The sequence below is a fragment of the Trachypithecus francoisi genome, unplaced genomic scaffold, assembly GCF_009764315.1.
Source record: "Trachypithecus francoisi isolate TF-2019V2 unplaced genomic scaffold, Tfra_2.0 Lachesis_group13, whole genome shotgun sequence".
Lineage (NCBI taxonomy): Eukaryota > Metazoa > Chordata > Mammalia > Primates > Cercopithecidae > Trachypithecus > Trachypithecus francoisi.
Genome location: NW_022681458.1, coordinates 32,757,064 through 32,774,890, shown reverse-complemented (window position 1 = coordinate 32,774,890; position 17,827 = coordinate 32,757,064). Strand labels below are relative to the sequence as shown.

At 39.6% G+C, this 17,827-nt stretch overlaps 1 protein-coding gene across 5 annotated transcripts in view; it reads left to right on the top strand.

Moving 5' to 3' along the window:
* The window catches only part of PTH2R (parathyroid hormone 2 receptor), a 145,438-nt gene that overhangs the window by 36,424 nt on the left and 91,187 nt on the right, over positions 1–17,827 (top strand). Inside the window, exon 1 of one of the 5 annotated variants that reach the window (XM_033230467.1) lies at positions 14,439–14,878. The exons of the other annotated variants lie outside the window; for them this stretch is intronic. Coding sequence (XP_033086358.1) covers positions 14,804–14,878 — 75 coding nt within the window. The 5' untranslated portion in view covers positions 14,439–14,803. Of the gene's footprint in view, positions 1–14,438; positions 14,879–17,827 lie in introns of those variants that run through there. 5 annotated transcript variants of the gene reach the window in all.

Genomic DNA, 17,827 nt, shown 5'->3' with positions numbered 1-17,827 from the left:
AAAACCACGTTGCCTCAGTCCCAAATCTCCTGAAGCCGATAAGCAACTTCAGCAAAGTCTCAGGATACAAAATCAATGTGCAAAAATCACAAGCATTCCTATACACCAATAACAGAGAGCCAAATCATGAGTGAACCCCAAATCACAATTGCTACAAGGAGAATAAAATACCTAGGAATGCAACTTACAGGGGATGTGAAGGACCTCTTCAAGGAGAACTACAAACCACTGCTCAATGAAATAAAAGAAGACACAACTAAATGGAAGAACATTCCATGCTCATGGATAGGAAGAATCAATATCGTGAAAATGGCCATACTGCCCAAGATAATTTATAGATTCAATGCCATCCCCATTAAGCTACCAATGACTTTCTTCACAGAATTGGAAAAAACTGCTTTAAAGTTCATATGGAACCAAAAAAGAGCCCATATAGCCAAGACAATCCTAAGGAAAAAGGACAAAGCTGGAGGCATCACGCTACCTGACTTCAAACTACACTACAAGGCTACAGTAACCAAAACAGTATGGTACTGGTACCAAAACAGAGATATAGACCAATGGAACAGAACAGAGCCCTCAGAAATAACACCATACATCGACAGTGATCTGATCTTTGACAAACCTGACAAAAACAAGAAATAGGGAAAGGATTCCCTATTTAATAAATGGTGCTGGGAAAACTGGCTAGCCACACATAGAAAGCTGAAACTGGATCATTTCCTTACTTCTTATACAAAAATTAATTCAAGATGGATTAGAGACTTAAATGTTAGACCTAAAACCATAAAAAACCCTAGAAGAAAACCTAGGCAATACCATTCAGGACATAGGCATGGGCAAGGACTTCATGTCTGAAACACCAAAAGCAATGGCAACAAAAGCCAAAATTGACAAATGGGATCTAATTAAACGAACAAGCTTCTGCACAGCAAAAGAAACAATCATCAGAGTGAACAGGCAACCTACAGAATGGGAGAAAATTTTTGCAATCTACCCATCTGACAAAGGGCTAATATCCAGAATCTACAAAGAACTTAAACAAATTTACAAGAAAAAAACAACCCCATCAAAAAGTGGGCAAAGGATATGAACAGACATTTCTCAAAAGAAGACATGTATGCAGCCAACAGATACATGAAAAATTGCTCATCATCACTGGTCATCAGAGAAATGCAAATCAAAACCACAATGAGATACCATCTCACGCCAGTTAGAATGGCAATCACTAAAAAGTCAGGAAACAACAGATGCTGGAGAGGATGTGGAGAAATAGGAATGCTTTTACACTGTTGGTGGGAGTGTGAATGAGTTCAACCATTGTGGAAGACAGTGTGGTGATTCCTCAAAGATCTAGAACTAGAAATACCATTTGACCCTGCAATCCCATTACTGGGTATATACACAAAGGATTACAAATCATGCTACTATAAAGACACATGCACACGTATGTTTATTGCAGCACTATTCACAGTAGCAAAGACTTGGAATCAACCCACATGTCCATCAATGATAGACTGGATTAAGAAAATGTGGCACATATACACCAGAGAATGCTATGCAGCCATAACAAGGATGAGTCCATGTCCTTTGTAGGGACATGGATGAAGCTGGAAACCATCATTTTCAGCAAACTATCACAAGGACAGAAAACCAAACACTGCATGTTCTCACTCATAGGTGGGAATTGAACAATGAGAACACTTGGACACAGGGTGGGGAATGTCACATGCTGGGGCCTGTTGTGGGGTTGGGGGCTGGAAGAGGGATAGCATTAGGAGAAATACCTAATGTAAATGATGAGTTGATCAGTGCAGCAAACCAACATGGCACATGTATAAATGTGTAACAAACCTGCACGTTGTGCACATGTACCCTAGAACTTAAAGTATAATTAAAAAAAAAAAAAAAAAGAGGCCAAGAGCACCTTGGAATGACAGAACAGATTTTTAGCTTACTCCCATACTTAACACTCTGAAGAATGCTGTACCTTGGATTCCTGGCCAATGCACCAAAATGATATGGCTTTGATGACTGGAGAAACACCAGTTTGAATAAAACGGCACAGACAGTTTTATTCTCGCGTCAGTTTGAATAAAACGGCACAGACACCTGTGGAGTGGTTTTAGGGAGTGGAGAATTGTAATAGGCAAGAAAGAAGGAAGAGGCTCCCCCTGTACAGAGATAGAGGTGGGGGGGCTTTAAGCTGAAAGAGGGAGCCCTGAGTGCAGTGAAAAACAGTTATTTATATGAGGAGGCTGGAGGAGGTGCTGTCTTACTGGCATAGCACCCAGAGGATTGATTTGACCAGGTATGTCATTCAAGTAGCCGGTGGAAAAAACTCGCCCTCCCACCCTAGCTTTTAATATGCAAATGAAGGGCGCCATGATGTTCTGCACATGTGGGGGTATGTGGGGGTGGCCATGTTGCCACGTACATGTGGGCACAAGAAGATGCCAGGAATCGCCATGTTTGGTGGACCTAGTTTCTAATGGCCTGCAGTTGCATATCAAAGCTTGCCTGCCGGGGTCTAAGAGCCAGAGTTTTTCTGCTAGGCAAGAAACATTTCTGGAGCTGCATTAAAGAAAAACTTCCTAAGGACCCCTTTTCTTCTTTATCTGCCTAAAATAATTTTTTAATAACTCCTATAACATAATGATTACTAGAAAGCAATTTATTCATGAAACTTAAAACTAAAATCAAATAATAGAAAATTAATTCATTGGGTTTTGATATTAATATTCTTTAAGCCACAGAAGTCATGCAAAAGACTGAATTTGTCACCCTAGGCATTTCATTAAAAAAAAGTTAGTTTCTTTTGTCTCAGAATGAAATAGTCTAAGTCCCAGAGCAGATACATCCTCATTATCGTTAGTGAAATGGTGGTTTACTTAATTTTTAACGTATAAATAGAGTCCATGTCACATTTATCACTCCTTGGCATTCTCTTCAAGGATCTGATGCCAGAATGGCCATGGAAGTCAAACATGTCTCATGCAAGAAATGGAGCAAAAAGTTTCTATGAGTTTATGGTAATGGTTGGTTGGAACTGTTTACTTTTTGTAGCAGCTACTGTCAATGTTCCAATCATTTCCGATGATCTTGGTGATTTGGTGGATAATTAGATGTGTGTCCTTTGACCAAGAAACTGCAAAGGCATAGAAGAAAGACAATATTCTTGTGTTCAACACAATGCTCTTGTGTTCAAAATGAAAAGCTTCTTTAGGGGCATTGTATTTTACTTAGATAATCATTTTAGAGCTTTATATGAGGTGTGTGGATGTGGTTTGGAGAATGTAATTAGATCAATTCCCTTAAAACTGTTTAAAGTGATTTCTCTCTTTCCATAAGTTATTGTATTACCAATTAATTTATTTACTATCTTGATTTTATGCTGTTTGAATCTTAAGGCAAAAAAGAGTTGTCTCATTTACCTGTATCTTTTGTGATAACACATATACTGGAATTATAAAATTAGACTCTCTTGAATTCCAGCTCTTAACGAGCACCAAACTTGACTCAGAATTCAAAGGATCAGGTAAACACCAGGCACAAATGAAACAGTCTTTTCTTGGAGAAGTCTGAGACCATTTGGCACAGATTTCCAAAATGACCCTATTCTCATGCAGTAGGATAAGTTTTAGATTTAACAGACAAGCTTCTTTATAAGCAATATGTGCAGAGACATTGTTCAAACAGAGGGAATAATTCCAGTTATGCAATGTCTCTTCTTCATACCTTATTCATTGTTTACATAATCATCTCTTAGTTTCCCATATCATCCATAAACCTGTGAATTCGAAGTTTATTTATAATAAAAACCTACACAATCAAGATGTGTGCTCCTAAAAGCATTTTATACTCTCCATTATCTTTCCATTCCTAGTAAATACTTAGTGGGTTTACTGAAAAATTTGGTTATTCATATGTGTGCCGGGAAGGGTTAGCTCAGTAGGTCTGGGTTGCTCAAACCCTGCACATCCCAAAGAAAGGCCACTCCTGAGGCCTGGCCGTTGGCTGGTTTCTGGGAGATGAGCTCTAAGTCCTCAGCATAATCTGATGGATAAAAGTGGTTTGTGTCTCTGCAGCCTTAGGCTATGCTGTACCTGTTTGACCAGGTAGTTTATGCTAACAATGTGATCTATGGGGAATGTCTGTTTTTGCGTGGGGTGGGGTTATGGTGGGGCTGGGTTCCGAGTAGGTGATTAAAAACCCTGGACACCAGCACTCAGATAAGCTTCCCTGGTTGGCAACACTTTGCACAAGTTGTCATACATCATTGCTGGGAGAATTAAGTGCATCTGTGTGACTCTACTGGGAGAAGACCCCTGGAAGCTTGTTCCTGGTTCTGCCTGAACATCACCTTATGTGACTTTTCCCTATGTTGAATTTAATCTGTATCCTTTCACTCTAAGGAATCATAACCATAAGATAACATCTGAGTCCTATGAGTCCTTCTAGCAAATCATTAAGCATGATGGTGGTGGTTTTGGGGACTCCCAACACAGCATGTTTACCAAGAGATTTATTTGAGGTTTTTCTTTCCTTTTTGATGGAGAAAAGTTCACACATGCTGTTCACCTTTTCCTTCCCACTATGTAGTGTGGAGCTATGAACCTCTATGCTCATGTCCTTTCAGCCCTTTTTATTGATACTCACCTTGTCTCTGGGGCCTTAAACTTTCATTAATAACCCTATGGAAAGTAAAACTTTATTTCAGTAGGTCTCCAGTTATAGCACCTAGAAAATTAAACTCTTCCTAAAACCCAAGTTACTTCTTTCAGTGATTTGACCTATTTTGTTTTTCAGAAAATGCTTCTGTTTATACCTTACTAAAATATTATATTGTAGTGGTTATATTTCCAGAGGCTAGTAGAGTGCTTGTTTATTGAAAACAAAATAAAATATGAATTCTAAATAGTAATGTCTAAAGTCTTCAAGTTTAAGTGGTAGAATTGACTGTGGTAGACCTTTTCTCCTTTGTAATATATTGTTATAATATCCTGAGACATACTCAGCATAAATATCTTCCCAGTCATTAAATTAGTCATCAGCACCTCTCTTTGGGGACTGCCTACAATGAAAGGATGTGTCTTTCGGTGGAGTATTCTTATATTTCCAGGGGTAGTGAGAGCTATTTGAATTTCTCATTAGAATGTCTTTTTCAGATGTCTAGTTTAACCTGGTAACCTAGTGAAAATAGCAACATCCAGATCACTAAGGGATGGTTCAGAGTAGATTATATTAGTGGTTATTTTGGTATTAGGTTTGTGGTACTATCTATAACCTTTTATACAGATCTCATTAATTTATTTTAATGTAGGGAAAATCATTTTAGACATGGATGAATCAGACAATAACTTAATTTTATCTAAATATTTTGCAAATTAGGTCAGCAAGAGTTCACTATATAACTGCTAAACTAGTCTCTTTAATTTCCAAAGCATATGTATATTTTATTGGAAATGTGATTTATGTGCATTACATTCAACTAATAAACATTATATTTGATGTCTCAGTAAGTATTTAACCAGATGTATATGTAGCTCTTGAACTTTTATTGCACAAACAAAAGTTCTGTTTGTGGAGAGAATAAAAGCAAATTTCATAGTAGACCTCAGTATATATTTGACAAGTACTGACCTCATACTTCTAGAATAGAAACCAACTTGGTATGACACATGAGAGTCAGTAGACCTAGCTTATGATTATTATGCTAATTCATTGGTTGTATTCCAGATATCAGAAGGAGGTATACAATAGGATTATGCCATGCTCAGAAATATTGGATGTATGTGTATGAATCCTAAGAAGAAATCATTCATAGTCCCATAAACATTGAGTTTCTTCACAGTCTCACCTTCCATCTGTATGGGAACTATTCCCAAATCTGTTTTCAGCACTTACCTGAGCCTTACTCTTCAATTTCACATTCTTTTCGAAAGTCTCCAAATTCTCCCCTACCTGCCACCTGTATGTTCCAATATTACTTGAAATGGAACATGAGGAGAGTTAGGAATTAGGAATTAGCATCTGTCCCCTGTAAAAACAGTGCCCTTTCCTGCCTTCCCACTACTATCAACACTAGTCTTGTTCTTTTGGCCTCTGAGACATGCAAAAAGGTTCCCCCCCCCCCCCATCATTCCTTTTACCTTCCAAACTACTCAGTGACCAGGTCCTGTTAATATTTTCTTCATGGTGTCTCTCCTTTTTATTCCTTTCCGAGTTTTTTTTTTTTTTTTTTGACTTAATCCTTTCCTCCTCAGGGTTTGCAGCCACCCTTCTTCCTCTGCGGCACACCTGCTGTTTTAGAATCCCTCCTGTTCTGCATGTCTCCTGCTTTGCACATGTTCTTCTCTGCTTCGAGTGCCATCTTCAGCATCCTCCATTGGGTCACATGCAGCCATTCTTCACACTCAGTTCTGATGACTCCTCTGGAAATCCTCTCTCACCACACAAGGCTTAGAGGACTTCTGCTGTCTTTAAGGCTCTGGGAGTGCACTGGAAACAGGACAGGATCGTTCTCCTTGAAACTCTAGTGCCTACTAGACCCTAGCCACAGTGTGTTGTTATTACAAGTTGTCCCCTTACACAGCTCCCTGGTTCCTCTCCACTGCATCTGTTCTACAAGAGCCAAGAGAACGCCTTTTCCTACAAAAACATTTTTGTATCACAGCCATTTGGTGGCACATGACTGTCTGCCATACCATTGCAAATGCCATGTCTTAGCCAGGCTTTGAAGGACCCCCAGTTCCTGCTACTCCACCTCACTTTCCCATTTTTACCAGCAAGGCAGTTTTCTTCCTGTTTTTGCACATTATATAACACACCCAGTTTCCTGGTGTGCTTTTGCCATTCAAAACACTTAAAATGCCCTTCCCCTTTGTCATAGCTTCTGAGAAGCTTTGCAGATTTTCTCACTATCCTGGAAGACTTCTTCAAGTAACCTTAGCCCCAAAGTAATCAGTCCCTCCCTCTGCAGCCTGTAGCTATTTTCATATTACATTATTTTGTCCATTTGATATTTTGCTTTGTCATATAAATTCTTTAGGGGAAAACCAGTATGTTCCCCCCCCCCTTTTTTTTTATCATTATCTACTTTTTACGGTGATCTTTCTTGTCTAAAAAGTACCTAGCATAAATTGTTAACAAAATGTCATAGCTCCCTACATCTTAAAAAGTCCTTAATCAATTTTTATTTTTCAAGTCTTCTTGTACTTATTTTAAGTGATAAAGAAACAACTAGATTGACATTTTCAATGTTCTTTCCTAATCCATCTCCAAATTAAAGGGTTGTTACTTTTCTTATCTAGGTGAAATTTTTCTTTCTTGTGTTATTTGGTACATTCTTGGGAGCATATGCCTTCGTATGCTGCAAGACTCAACATAAATTGCTCATAGATATGTCATACTGCCTGTAGTGTTGACTGATCCTTTGGTTTAACAAGGATTAAAAATGTAATTCTATTGGGAAGTTATCTCTGTTGGGGGAAATGAGAAAATGCATGAGAAGGTGCTTAGTACATCTGTGAAGTTCTAAGGAAATGCTAAAGCACATTCTATAGGCGCTCGGTAGAATGGTAGAAAAAGTGAAAAATGTGAAAACAGAAGACCTAAGCTGAAGTCTTCCCTGGCTGCTGCGTGTCCTTCTGCACATCATTTAGCTTCTTTCTGAGTTGTAGTTTCCTCATCTAAATGGGTACTACCACGAAAATGGGTATCTTAGTTTATGTCTCTCTAAGGCTTGTTTGGGGAATCAGGATATTTTGCTGGATGCAAATGTTTTGCGGAATGCAGATTTATGAAATAAATGGGTAATATGTTAAAAATATGAGCTATTGTTATATCCAGCAAATTATAGCCATTTAATCCATGATATTAGCTAGCTCAGTCAGACATTTTCCATGGAGGCAGTAAGATTTTCATTATTAGGATTGTTTTTATTGAAGAAATATGCTATACATATATAGTCATGATTTAAGTATTGGGAAGAAGTTAACAATTTTTTCACATAGTGAAATCCTATGGGATTTCTAGAGAAGACTTACAGCTTTCCTAAATTCTTGACAGAAGAGTGTGTCAACTCTGAGAAATCCATTTCATTTTAGAAAGACAAAATGGAGGTACAAAAAGCAGAAGGGGCTATTTGTCCAGTTAGCATTTGGACAGGATTAAATCCTGGTGCTAAGTGATCTAACAATTAATGAAATCATATTGCTCTTACATGAGATGCCAGCAGCTAGATTTCACACTGCAAGCACGGGAGGTCGATGACAGGACGGTGTTCAGTTATTATTGGTATGTAGCAAGCTAACCCTAAACTTAATGACTTAAAGTAAGTACAACCACTTACATAGCTCAGAAATCTGTAATTTGGACAGGGCTCTTCTCTACTTAAGCTGGCATCAACTGAGGCAGCTCAACTTGGGTTAGAGGATTCAGTTCCAACATGGCTCACTTACAGGGTTGATGAGTTGCCACTGGTTGTTGCCTGGAACAGCGGTTAGGATTGAGACCTGAGATCTTCAGTTGCCTGCACTCGGTTTCTCTATGGGTGTCTCAGACTTCCTCACAGCATGGTGGCTGGCTTCCAAGACTGAAAGGAAGTCCTAGAGCCTAGAAGTAGAAGCTGCCAGTTTCTTAAGGCCAGCGTTTATTTCTACTATATTCTATAGGTCAAGCAGTCATAGAGCCCATAATCACAGGAAGGAAACATAGACCCTCACCTCTCAATGAAAAGTGTGTGTCCAAGAGTTTTGGGGACATATTTTAAAACTTCTACAGTCAGAGAGTGTAAGGGGAGGACAGAGAGAAGAACATTAAGTCTTAGGAGGACAAGCTTGAGTTGGGGCTGTTAGTTGGCTACTGAGAAGAAAGTTCTCATCTAATTATTTGAGAAACAAAGGCAGAACATTAGGAATTTAACAAGTAGGGTAGCGTAGATTTAAGAGAGAGGAAATGGCATGGTGCCAAGCACATAATTGTCCAACTTCTTAATTTTCTTCAGGCTTTATCTTGACTGAGATGGGCCTTGAATTTGTTAATAATTTTCTTTAATCCTCAGTAGGGAAACTTTAAGATTGGCTATTGCTTCCTTTTCATTATTTCCCTTAAGCTACAAATTAATTACTGAGTATTTCCATAATAGGCTTTGCATATATTAATAATTATAAATGGAATGTAATAGTGTATATGAAAGTATTATGCAAATACCAAGCTTACTGTCATTTGTATAACTGTACAGCTGATAAAAGTTTCTTCGACATTGTCATTATCTCATTTAATTGTTACATGGGCCTTATGAGGCAAGTTGTTTTTTTTTTTTTTGAGACAGAGTCTTGCTCTGTCGCCCAGGCTGGAGTGCAGTGGCCGGATCTCAGCTCACTGCAAGCTCCGCCTCCTGGGTTTACGCCATTCTCCTGCCTCAGCCTCCGGGTAGCTGGGACTACAGGCGCCCGCCACCGCGCCCGGCTAGTTTTTTTGTATTTTTTAGTAGAGACGGGGTTTCACCCTGTTAGCCAGGATGGTCTTGATCTCCTGACCTCGTGATCTGCCCGTCTCGGCCTCCCAAAGTGCTGGGATTACAGGTTTGAGCCACCGCGCCCGGCCGAGGCAAGTTGTTATTAGTAATAACAACCTTTCCTAATTAAACAGAGAGGAAGACACTTGCACACGAGCCACTGCACATCAGTTTGGACCCAAGACAAAAACCCTCGCCTTGGGGAGTACCTTTTCTCTTCAGATGTACCCCAAGAAGTACCTGTGTTTGAATGGCCAGACTTCTCTGTTGTTATCTGCCTACTTCCTGAGTTCCAGCGAGAAAACCCTCAGGACTGAGCTTCAGAGGCCTAAGTTCTTCAGCTTTCCAAATTTAACAGTCAGGCACTCAGAGGAAAGATTGCCAAGCATTTGATGGAGGTGTTTCACATCTGAGTTTGATGAATGGTATTCCACCCTGGATAAACTGGAGAGATGCTCTATTCAATCGATTGCAAACCCTACTTTGATTTCTAAGCCTCTTCTATCAGAGCAGCCTTACATAAACTAAAGTTGTGATTTCAGAGGCATTAGCAAACTTTTGTCCTCCACCTCCCTTCAAAATATCTTTTCCAATAAAAAGATGGATTCTTCAATAAGTGATGTTGCATTAACTGGTTAGGTACTTGGAGAAATTGTTATATTACCTAAAAAATTGATACTTTAAAACATTAAATGTAAAATTATGAAACGGTAGAAAAGAACTAGTAAAAAGATCTGATGAAAAGATTTTCTATTTTTTAGTATGCAATTCCTTTCTTCCATAAAAGCTAAGGAAGAAATTATAAAAGAAAAGATTGCTAGATTTAGATACATAAATTTAAAAAAAACCTCTGCACTGACCAAGATATTATAAATTAGGCCAAAAACAAAGTTGGAAAACATTTTGGTATTTATGTCAGAAAAATATTTTATATTGTAAATATAGACAGTGCTTTTCTACATAAATAGGGAATACTCCAAACTTACCACAGCCCTTGGCCCATTCACAGACTAAGATCACGATAATAATAATAATAATATTCATCTTCACCAAACAATGCTAATGATACTAGCTAATACTTATTGAGCATTTCCCTGGATTTATGTTTGTTTACTCACTTAACTTGTCCAACAAAATTTTGAGGGAGTACAGTGGGCTGAATGTTTATGATCCCCCAAAATACACATATTGAAGTTCTAGTCCTTAAGGTGATGGTTTACTAGGCAGAGACTTTGAGAGGTGATTTGGTCATGAGGGCTCTGAGATTAGTGCCCTTATAAAAGGGACCTCAGAAAAATCCCTCATCCCTTCTACCATTTGAGGTTGCAATGAGAAGAGAGCAGTGGTCAATGAGGAAGCAGGCTTTTATCAGACACTGAACCTGCCAGCACCTTGATCTTGGACTTTCCAGCCTCCAGACTGTGAGAAATAAATCCCTGTTGTTTATAAGCCAGCCAGTTTATGGTATTTTGTTATAACATCTGGAGCTGAGTAAAGGAGGTTGTCTCATTTCCCCCATCTTACAATTGAGGAGATTAAGACAAAGAGAGGCCAGTATGTAATTTGCTCAGGGTTACGCAGCTAGCACGTGGCAGGGCCAGACTTCAAAGCCTTTCTTCCTTCAAGAGGCAAGAACAAGAGATTTTAAAAGGCTGTAATACAATTGGCCAATGAATGTCTAAAATAGTCAAACTTAAAAATATACTAAAAATTAAAACAATAATGATATGTCCATCTTTGGTAAATTGTCAAGACTTTGAAAAATAGTAACAACCAAGACAAGAGAGTAGGGAAACACTTCACCAAGGCCATGTGTTCTATTTGTAAATATTCACAATTAGCCTTAAATTTGAGCATATATTTTTAACAAAAATTTCATTAAAAATTTTATATCAAGATAATAGTCAATGATTTACAAAGAAACACAGGTTCAAGAATAATCATTAGAGATTCAGTAATGACCTGAGGTAAAACCTAGCAGCTGATTCTGATGCCTTGACCAGCATGTGACATGGTGGTCCTGCAAAAGAAAAACAAACTAACAAATAAATAAACACCAGCAAAAATCCAAAGCAAAACATTGCCAGAAATAACCAGAAAATGTCATTTTGACTGTGATTTGCTCAGAATTGAGTCTCTTTATCATCAAAATTCCATTTTTCATTTGTAATTGGATGATAAGACCTGTCACCTGCCTTTCATTGATTTAAGGCTTGACAAGATTTCATTTGCAGCAATTTGGCAGGTAAGTCATTTCATCAGCTTTGCATAAAGGTTTGTTTTAAAGTTGTTAGCTTGTAAATAATGTTAATTAATTATTCCTAATTTACCCATGATATAAGCAATTACATATTTTATGACAAGAGCCACAAATATCTGGATATCACAGCAATTTGTATATTTTTTCACTTTACCTAACATTTTTCAATTACCACAGTCAAATCAAGGCTTTCAATACTTTCAGTCTTGAACTGTGGATTTGTACCTGTTAGTATGAATGGACCACTTGAATAGCATACATTTAACAAAAATTGGTTTTAAGTTCCAAGGTATAGAACGTATTTGATTGAACGTCTAGTTAGCAAATAGCAGTAGTCTTCGGTAACCTTTGTGCTGTAATGCAGGGTTTCTCAACCTTGGCACTATTGACATTTTGGGCCAGATATTTCTCTGATTTGAGGGGCTGTCCTATGAATTGTGGGATGTTTAGCAGCATCCATAGCCTCTTCCTACCACAAGCCAGTAGCATGTGTGACATATCAAAACTGTGACACAACCAAAAATGTTCTCAGACACTGCCAGACTCCTAAAGTGGAGCATGAAATTTTTCTTGGCCTAGAACCCATGCTGTTATGCACAGTAAATTATTCTCAATTTTTGGGAGATAGAACAATGAAATGAAAAGAAAAGCTGCATGGAAAAGCGTTCCTGGTTTTGTGAGTCCTAAGGAACATGATAAAAATTTGTAGTAATATTATTGCACAAATAGAATGGATGACGAGCAGTGCCACAATGATGGAATATCTGGACCTTGGACAAATATTTAAGTGTCTATTTCCTCATCTATTAATATGGATAACGATAATACTTACCTCGCAGAGTTAAAGATTAATTTCATGGAAAGTACTTAGAATAGTAACTGAATGTAGTAGCACTTAAAAATGTTATATATCAGTATTACTACCATTATCATTATTTTCTTGATTGAATAGGGTAATGTAACATGTAACAATTCTAAATCATGTAATCAAATTGAAGATTTTAGATAATAGCAACTATAGAGGGTTCTATTTTGAAAAAGAGTTTCAACACCTGCCCCCAAAAAGAACACACAAAAAACAAAAGCTCAAAACAAAAACTTTAAATCGGTGATGAAATCAGTGGAAAGTAAACTTTATTTGGTAATTCTGCAGGCATGTGCCAAGGTATGTATGTTGTATAATTTAGGTTCTGCTATTTCAAAAAAGCACATGAAATTGTTTATAATACATATACATGATATAAACAACACTATTAAAATAGAGATAGGAGTGAACATTTTCAGACATGTAGAAATGGAAATATGTCACCCCTTTAAATGTTTTAGAGCTGGCTGGCAATCAATAATCTATAAATTTTATAAGCAAACCCAGTTTTCATTTTGGCAGCAAATGAAGTCAATCTGTGAGAAATCTCAGATTATTGTGAATTATTGGGCTTCACCTATGGGAATCGCCTTTTTCCAACAGTCTCAGATCCTGGGAGACTCAATGTCTAAAGCATTCTCTGGCATCTTGATAATTATGCTTCTGAGGAAAATATAGGAATAGGCTTTGTCCCAAATCAAGGTGCTTACACAGCCACACACAAAGTGTTAAAGAATATTAGACCGACGCGTTGACTCACGCCTGTAATCCCATCACTTTGGGAGGCAGAGGTGGGTGGATCACCTGAGGTCAAGGGTTCGAGACCAACCTGGCCAACATGGAGAAACCTCGTCTCTCCTTAAAAAAATAAATAAATACATAAAAATAAAAAAATAGCTGGGCGTGGTGGCGTGCCTGTAGTATCAGCTACTCGGGGAGGCTGAAGCAGAAGAATCGCTTGAACCCAGGAGGTGGAGGTTGCAGTGAGCCAAGATCGTGTCACTGCACTCCAGCCTGGGCGACAGAGGGAGACTCCATCTCAGACAAAACAAAACAAAACAAAAAAAGGAAAAAAAAGAATATTACTTGTCTTTTTTAAATGCCAGAATTCAAAGCACAATACCAAAGAACTTTTTTTTTTTTTTTTTTGAGACGGAGTCTCGCTCTGTGGCCCAGGCTGGAGTGCAGTGGCGCGATCTCGGCTCACTGCAAGCTCCGCCTCCCGAGTTCACGCCATTCTCCTGCCTCAGCCTCCCGAGTAGCTGGGACTACAGGCGCCCGCCAACTCGCCGGCTAGTTTTTTGTATTTTTTAGTAGAGACGGGGTTTCACCGTGTAGACCAGGATGGTCTCGATCTCCTGACCTCGTGATCCACCCGTCTCGGCCTCCCAAAGTGCTGGGATTACAGGCTTGAGCCACCGCGCCCGGCCCAAAGAACTTTTAAACCACAAGAAATACATATAATTATTTCTACTTAACACACACCCAGTATTATAATGGTTAGGAGAAAATTAAACAGAGCATTTTAGAGGGTTTTAGGACTGTCCGGCGAACAGCCCAGACGCAGGGCCCACCTGGCCTTGGGAGCCTTTAGTCATCCTGTGACTGTCCTAGGGCCGATGGTCAGCGCACGCAGGACAGTAGGGAACTTCTGGACCACTCCCCGAAGACCCAGGGGGCCCCTAGAGACAGGGCCCTGGAAGCCGGGACGGAGTGGAGGGAAGCAGAAGCATTGTGAATCAGGGGTGGCGGCAGCAGCGCCGTGGGATCCTTTGCCCCCCGCCCCCGGGGCTGCGGGACGCGAGGAGGAGAGCGAGCGCAGCCGCACGGGGCGCACCCGGATCCGCCTGGCGCGGGAGCCGCCCCCTTCCCGCGGCAGGTGGCGCGGGGCTGCGAGTCAAGTGCAGGACTCGGGCCAGTCTCTCCGGAAGACAAGACGAACCTCTCGAATCGCCGCGCAGCAGGACGCGGGCTCTGAGAAGCGCGTGGCTCCGGTGACAAGACCCCAAGCACCTCGGCCGGTGGCCCGGGCCCGACCACCCCAGCTGCGCATCGTTACTGACCACAAGTTTGCCCAGGCCCAGCCAAGTTGGTTACTTGGAAGCTTCTCCCGGGCTCTGGAGGAGGGTCCCTGCTTTTCTCTACAGCCGTTCCGGGCATGGCCGGATTGGGGGCGTTACTCCACGTCTGGGGTTGGCTGATGCTCGCCAGCTGCCTCCTGGCCAGAGCCCAGGTAAGAGCCAGTGCTCCGCGACACCTGTTTTCGCGGAGCCTCCGGCGGCGATTCGGCTTTAGCAACACGGAGGCCAGGTGCGCGCAAGAGCTCATTCCTGTTCACACATCCACACACGCCCCGGCAGGCACCGAGGCGCACCCGGCAGGTGCTGGCAGGCAATTAGTGGAGCTTCAAAGATCTGCTTTAGCGGAGTGATGTTCTGGGGCCGGCACTGTTTAGACCAGCATCCTGGCATCCGCAAAGTAAGGGGATATTTCAGAAGAGCGGAGTCGTGGATCAGGAGTGTGAGGCTGGGAAGGTGAAGAAACTTTTCTTAAACTCCGTGGTCCCCATTTAATTAATTGAAACGGCTTTTGTCTGGTAATTTACCATCGCTTTTGAGAATTTAAACTTACAGGATCGACTGTGACCACTATCTGAAAGAATAATTGGCTGTCTGTGATACAGAATCACATACCATTCAAGTTAGGAGACAGAATAAAAATACCAAAATACAGCTCATTTATTAATGTTAAGAAGCGGTGGCTGTCACTTTCGTACTGCTAATATCATTTAGAGATTTTCTGGGCGATCTTTCACAATGAAGCCTCTTTAATGTGCAAGGCACAATTCAGACGCACTTTTTTTTTGAGTCAAATCAAATGTAGGGTTTACAGTCAGCTTTTCAGATGAGCTAGAGAGATGCGTTTTGTGGTGGATGTTATGCAGTTCAAGAGCCCTGTGAATTTAAACTGAATCAAGGTATTTCTCTCCGGTTCGGTAGGGGGTGCACCTAGACCATGAAATGAAGGCCCAATAAAAAAGTTATTTCACCGTGAGAATGTAAAGCAGTGATTTATGTATTGATACTGTCTAAACTTAATACTGTGTTCTCAGCTTTCAGATGACTAATTTAAATTTCAATTATTCTAAAAGTGCAGTTTTAAAAACCTATCTGTTATAGGCATAACCAGAGACATTAAAACTAAATGGGATTTCTAGAATAGGTGCCATGCTAAAAGTGGGCTTTACTTAACATGACCAAGATGCTTCATGTAGATTTATTTTGTTGATAAATAAATTTTGTTAATAAGCAATTTGTGTGTCATACATTGACTAATAATATTAGCAATGGATACCTGAAAGTAAGGTACACTTAAACCTGAAAAAACTCATCAAGTTACCAGAAGGAATATGAATGCATGGAAAAAAATTTGGTGATAAATTTCCATGACCGTTATAGAACTCTGGTAATCTCTACTATACTTCCTACATTTCTATCTTGTAAGATATTTAGATAATATGCTTAAAAATGGCATCTTCTTATACCTAAGAGGCAACTAACCATTTATTTTATTTAGTGTTCTAGATTACTTTTTATAAGGAAATGGGGAGGTATTATTTAGTTCAATACGAAAAAAAGGCTTGGTGTGGTGGCTCATGCCTGTAATCCCAGACCTTTGGGAGATGGGAGGATCTCTTGAGCCCGGGAGTTCGAGGCTGCTCTGAGCTGTGATCATGCCACTGCACCCCAGCCTGGCCACAAAATGAGACCCTGTCTTGAAGGAAGGAAAGAAAGAAAAGAAAAAAGAAAAAAGAAATCACCATGGGGTTGTGGGCAGAATATTTTCTTTTGCTTTCAACAAAACAATCAGGACACTGAATACTTTTTCCATAACTTTAAACCAGGGTTTCCCAACCTTGGCATTATTGACATTTTGGGCTATATATAATAATTCTTTGTTTTGGTGGGGGCGGGGGTGTTGTATTGTATATTGCAGGGTATTTAGCGCCATCCCTGTCTCTTACATCCACTAGATGCTAGTAGCACCCCTCCCCCTAACTGAGACAACCAAAAATGTCTCTAGATGTTGCTATACATATTTTGGAAGGCAAAATCACTCGTGGTTGAGAATTATTGCTTTACACGGATTTCCATTTATAGCTATAGATTATGAATTGCATAAAATGACAGTTTGTGGTATTATATTACATTTGCCAAATTTTTGACATTTTAAACAAAATCTGGAGGTTAAATTCAAGTGATTTATATCGACAAACTGATACATTTTCTGACCTTCAGTTTCTTCATCTTCAAAAGAGTCATATTGGCCTAAGATTCTTTTAATTCTATAATTCTTGGCTTATTACTTTAGGTTACAGTCATTTTCTACTCTGAAATTCCATTAGTTAACCTGGAGTATAATAGAGACTAAATATATTCTGGGTATTATTTACTTCAAATATCAGTTGCTGATATTATTAGCTTAAGTATGAGAGACAAGGTATTTATGAAAAATGAGCCTGGCTTTGTTAATTTTTTTTTAGTGTACCCAGTTAATGATGAATATATTGGTAGCTAACACAGATATTTGAAAAAAAATTGTAATATATTGATAGAAAACCAAAGGGAACTCACAGGCAGAATGAGCTTGTGTAGAGTAAATATTTAGTATTCAGTAAACATTGGATCACACCACAAAATAGATGATATAGACTAGCGCTCATCAACTGTTTTAAGGGTCTCTGTGGTTTCTGGTTGGTAAAGATATACTTTTGTCTCAATGCACAATTCAAAACCTATGCATTCATACATCATTACAGAGCCCAACAATGCATTTTCTATAGTCAGATTATCACGTGGTAATGAGGACCACTAGATAAACATGTTCAGTATTTTCTTTTACTGTGTTAGTGGATGCTCCTGGTAACAGAATGTGAGACGGAATTGGGGTGCCAGAGATTTATTAGGGGAGGAGGTAATGCTTGTGAAAGTTGAAAGGGAGAAGGAGAAGGTATGGACAGGGGTAACCTCAGACCAGCAAGCGAATCTGACAAAGTTTTGTCCAACTCAATGGAGAACCCTGGGGGAAAGGTTGCCCATCAGAAGGCAATCAGAAGTCTCTTTCTGGGTGTGGAAAATGGTAATCAGTGATGCTACTTGCCAAGTACCAAATACTGTGCTAA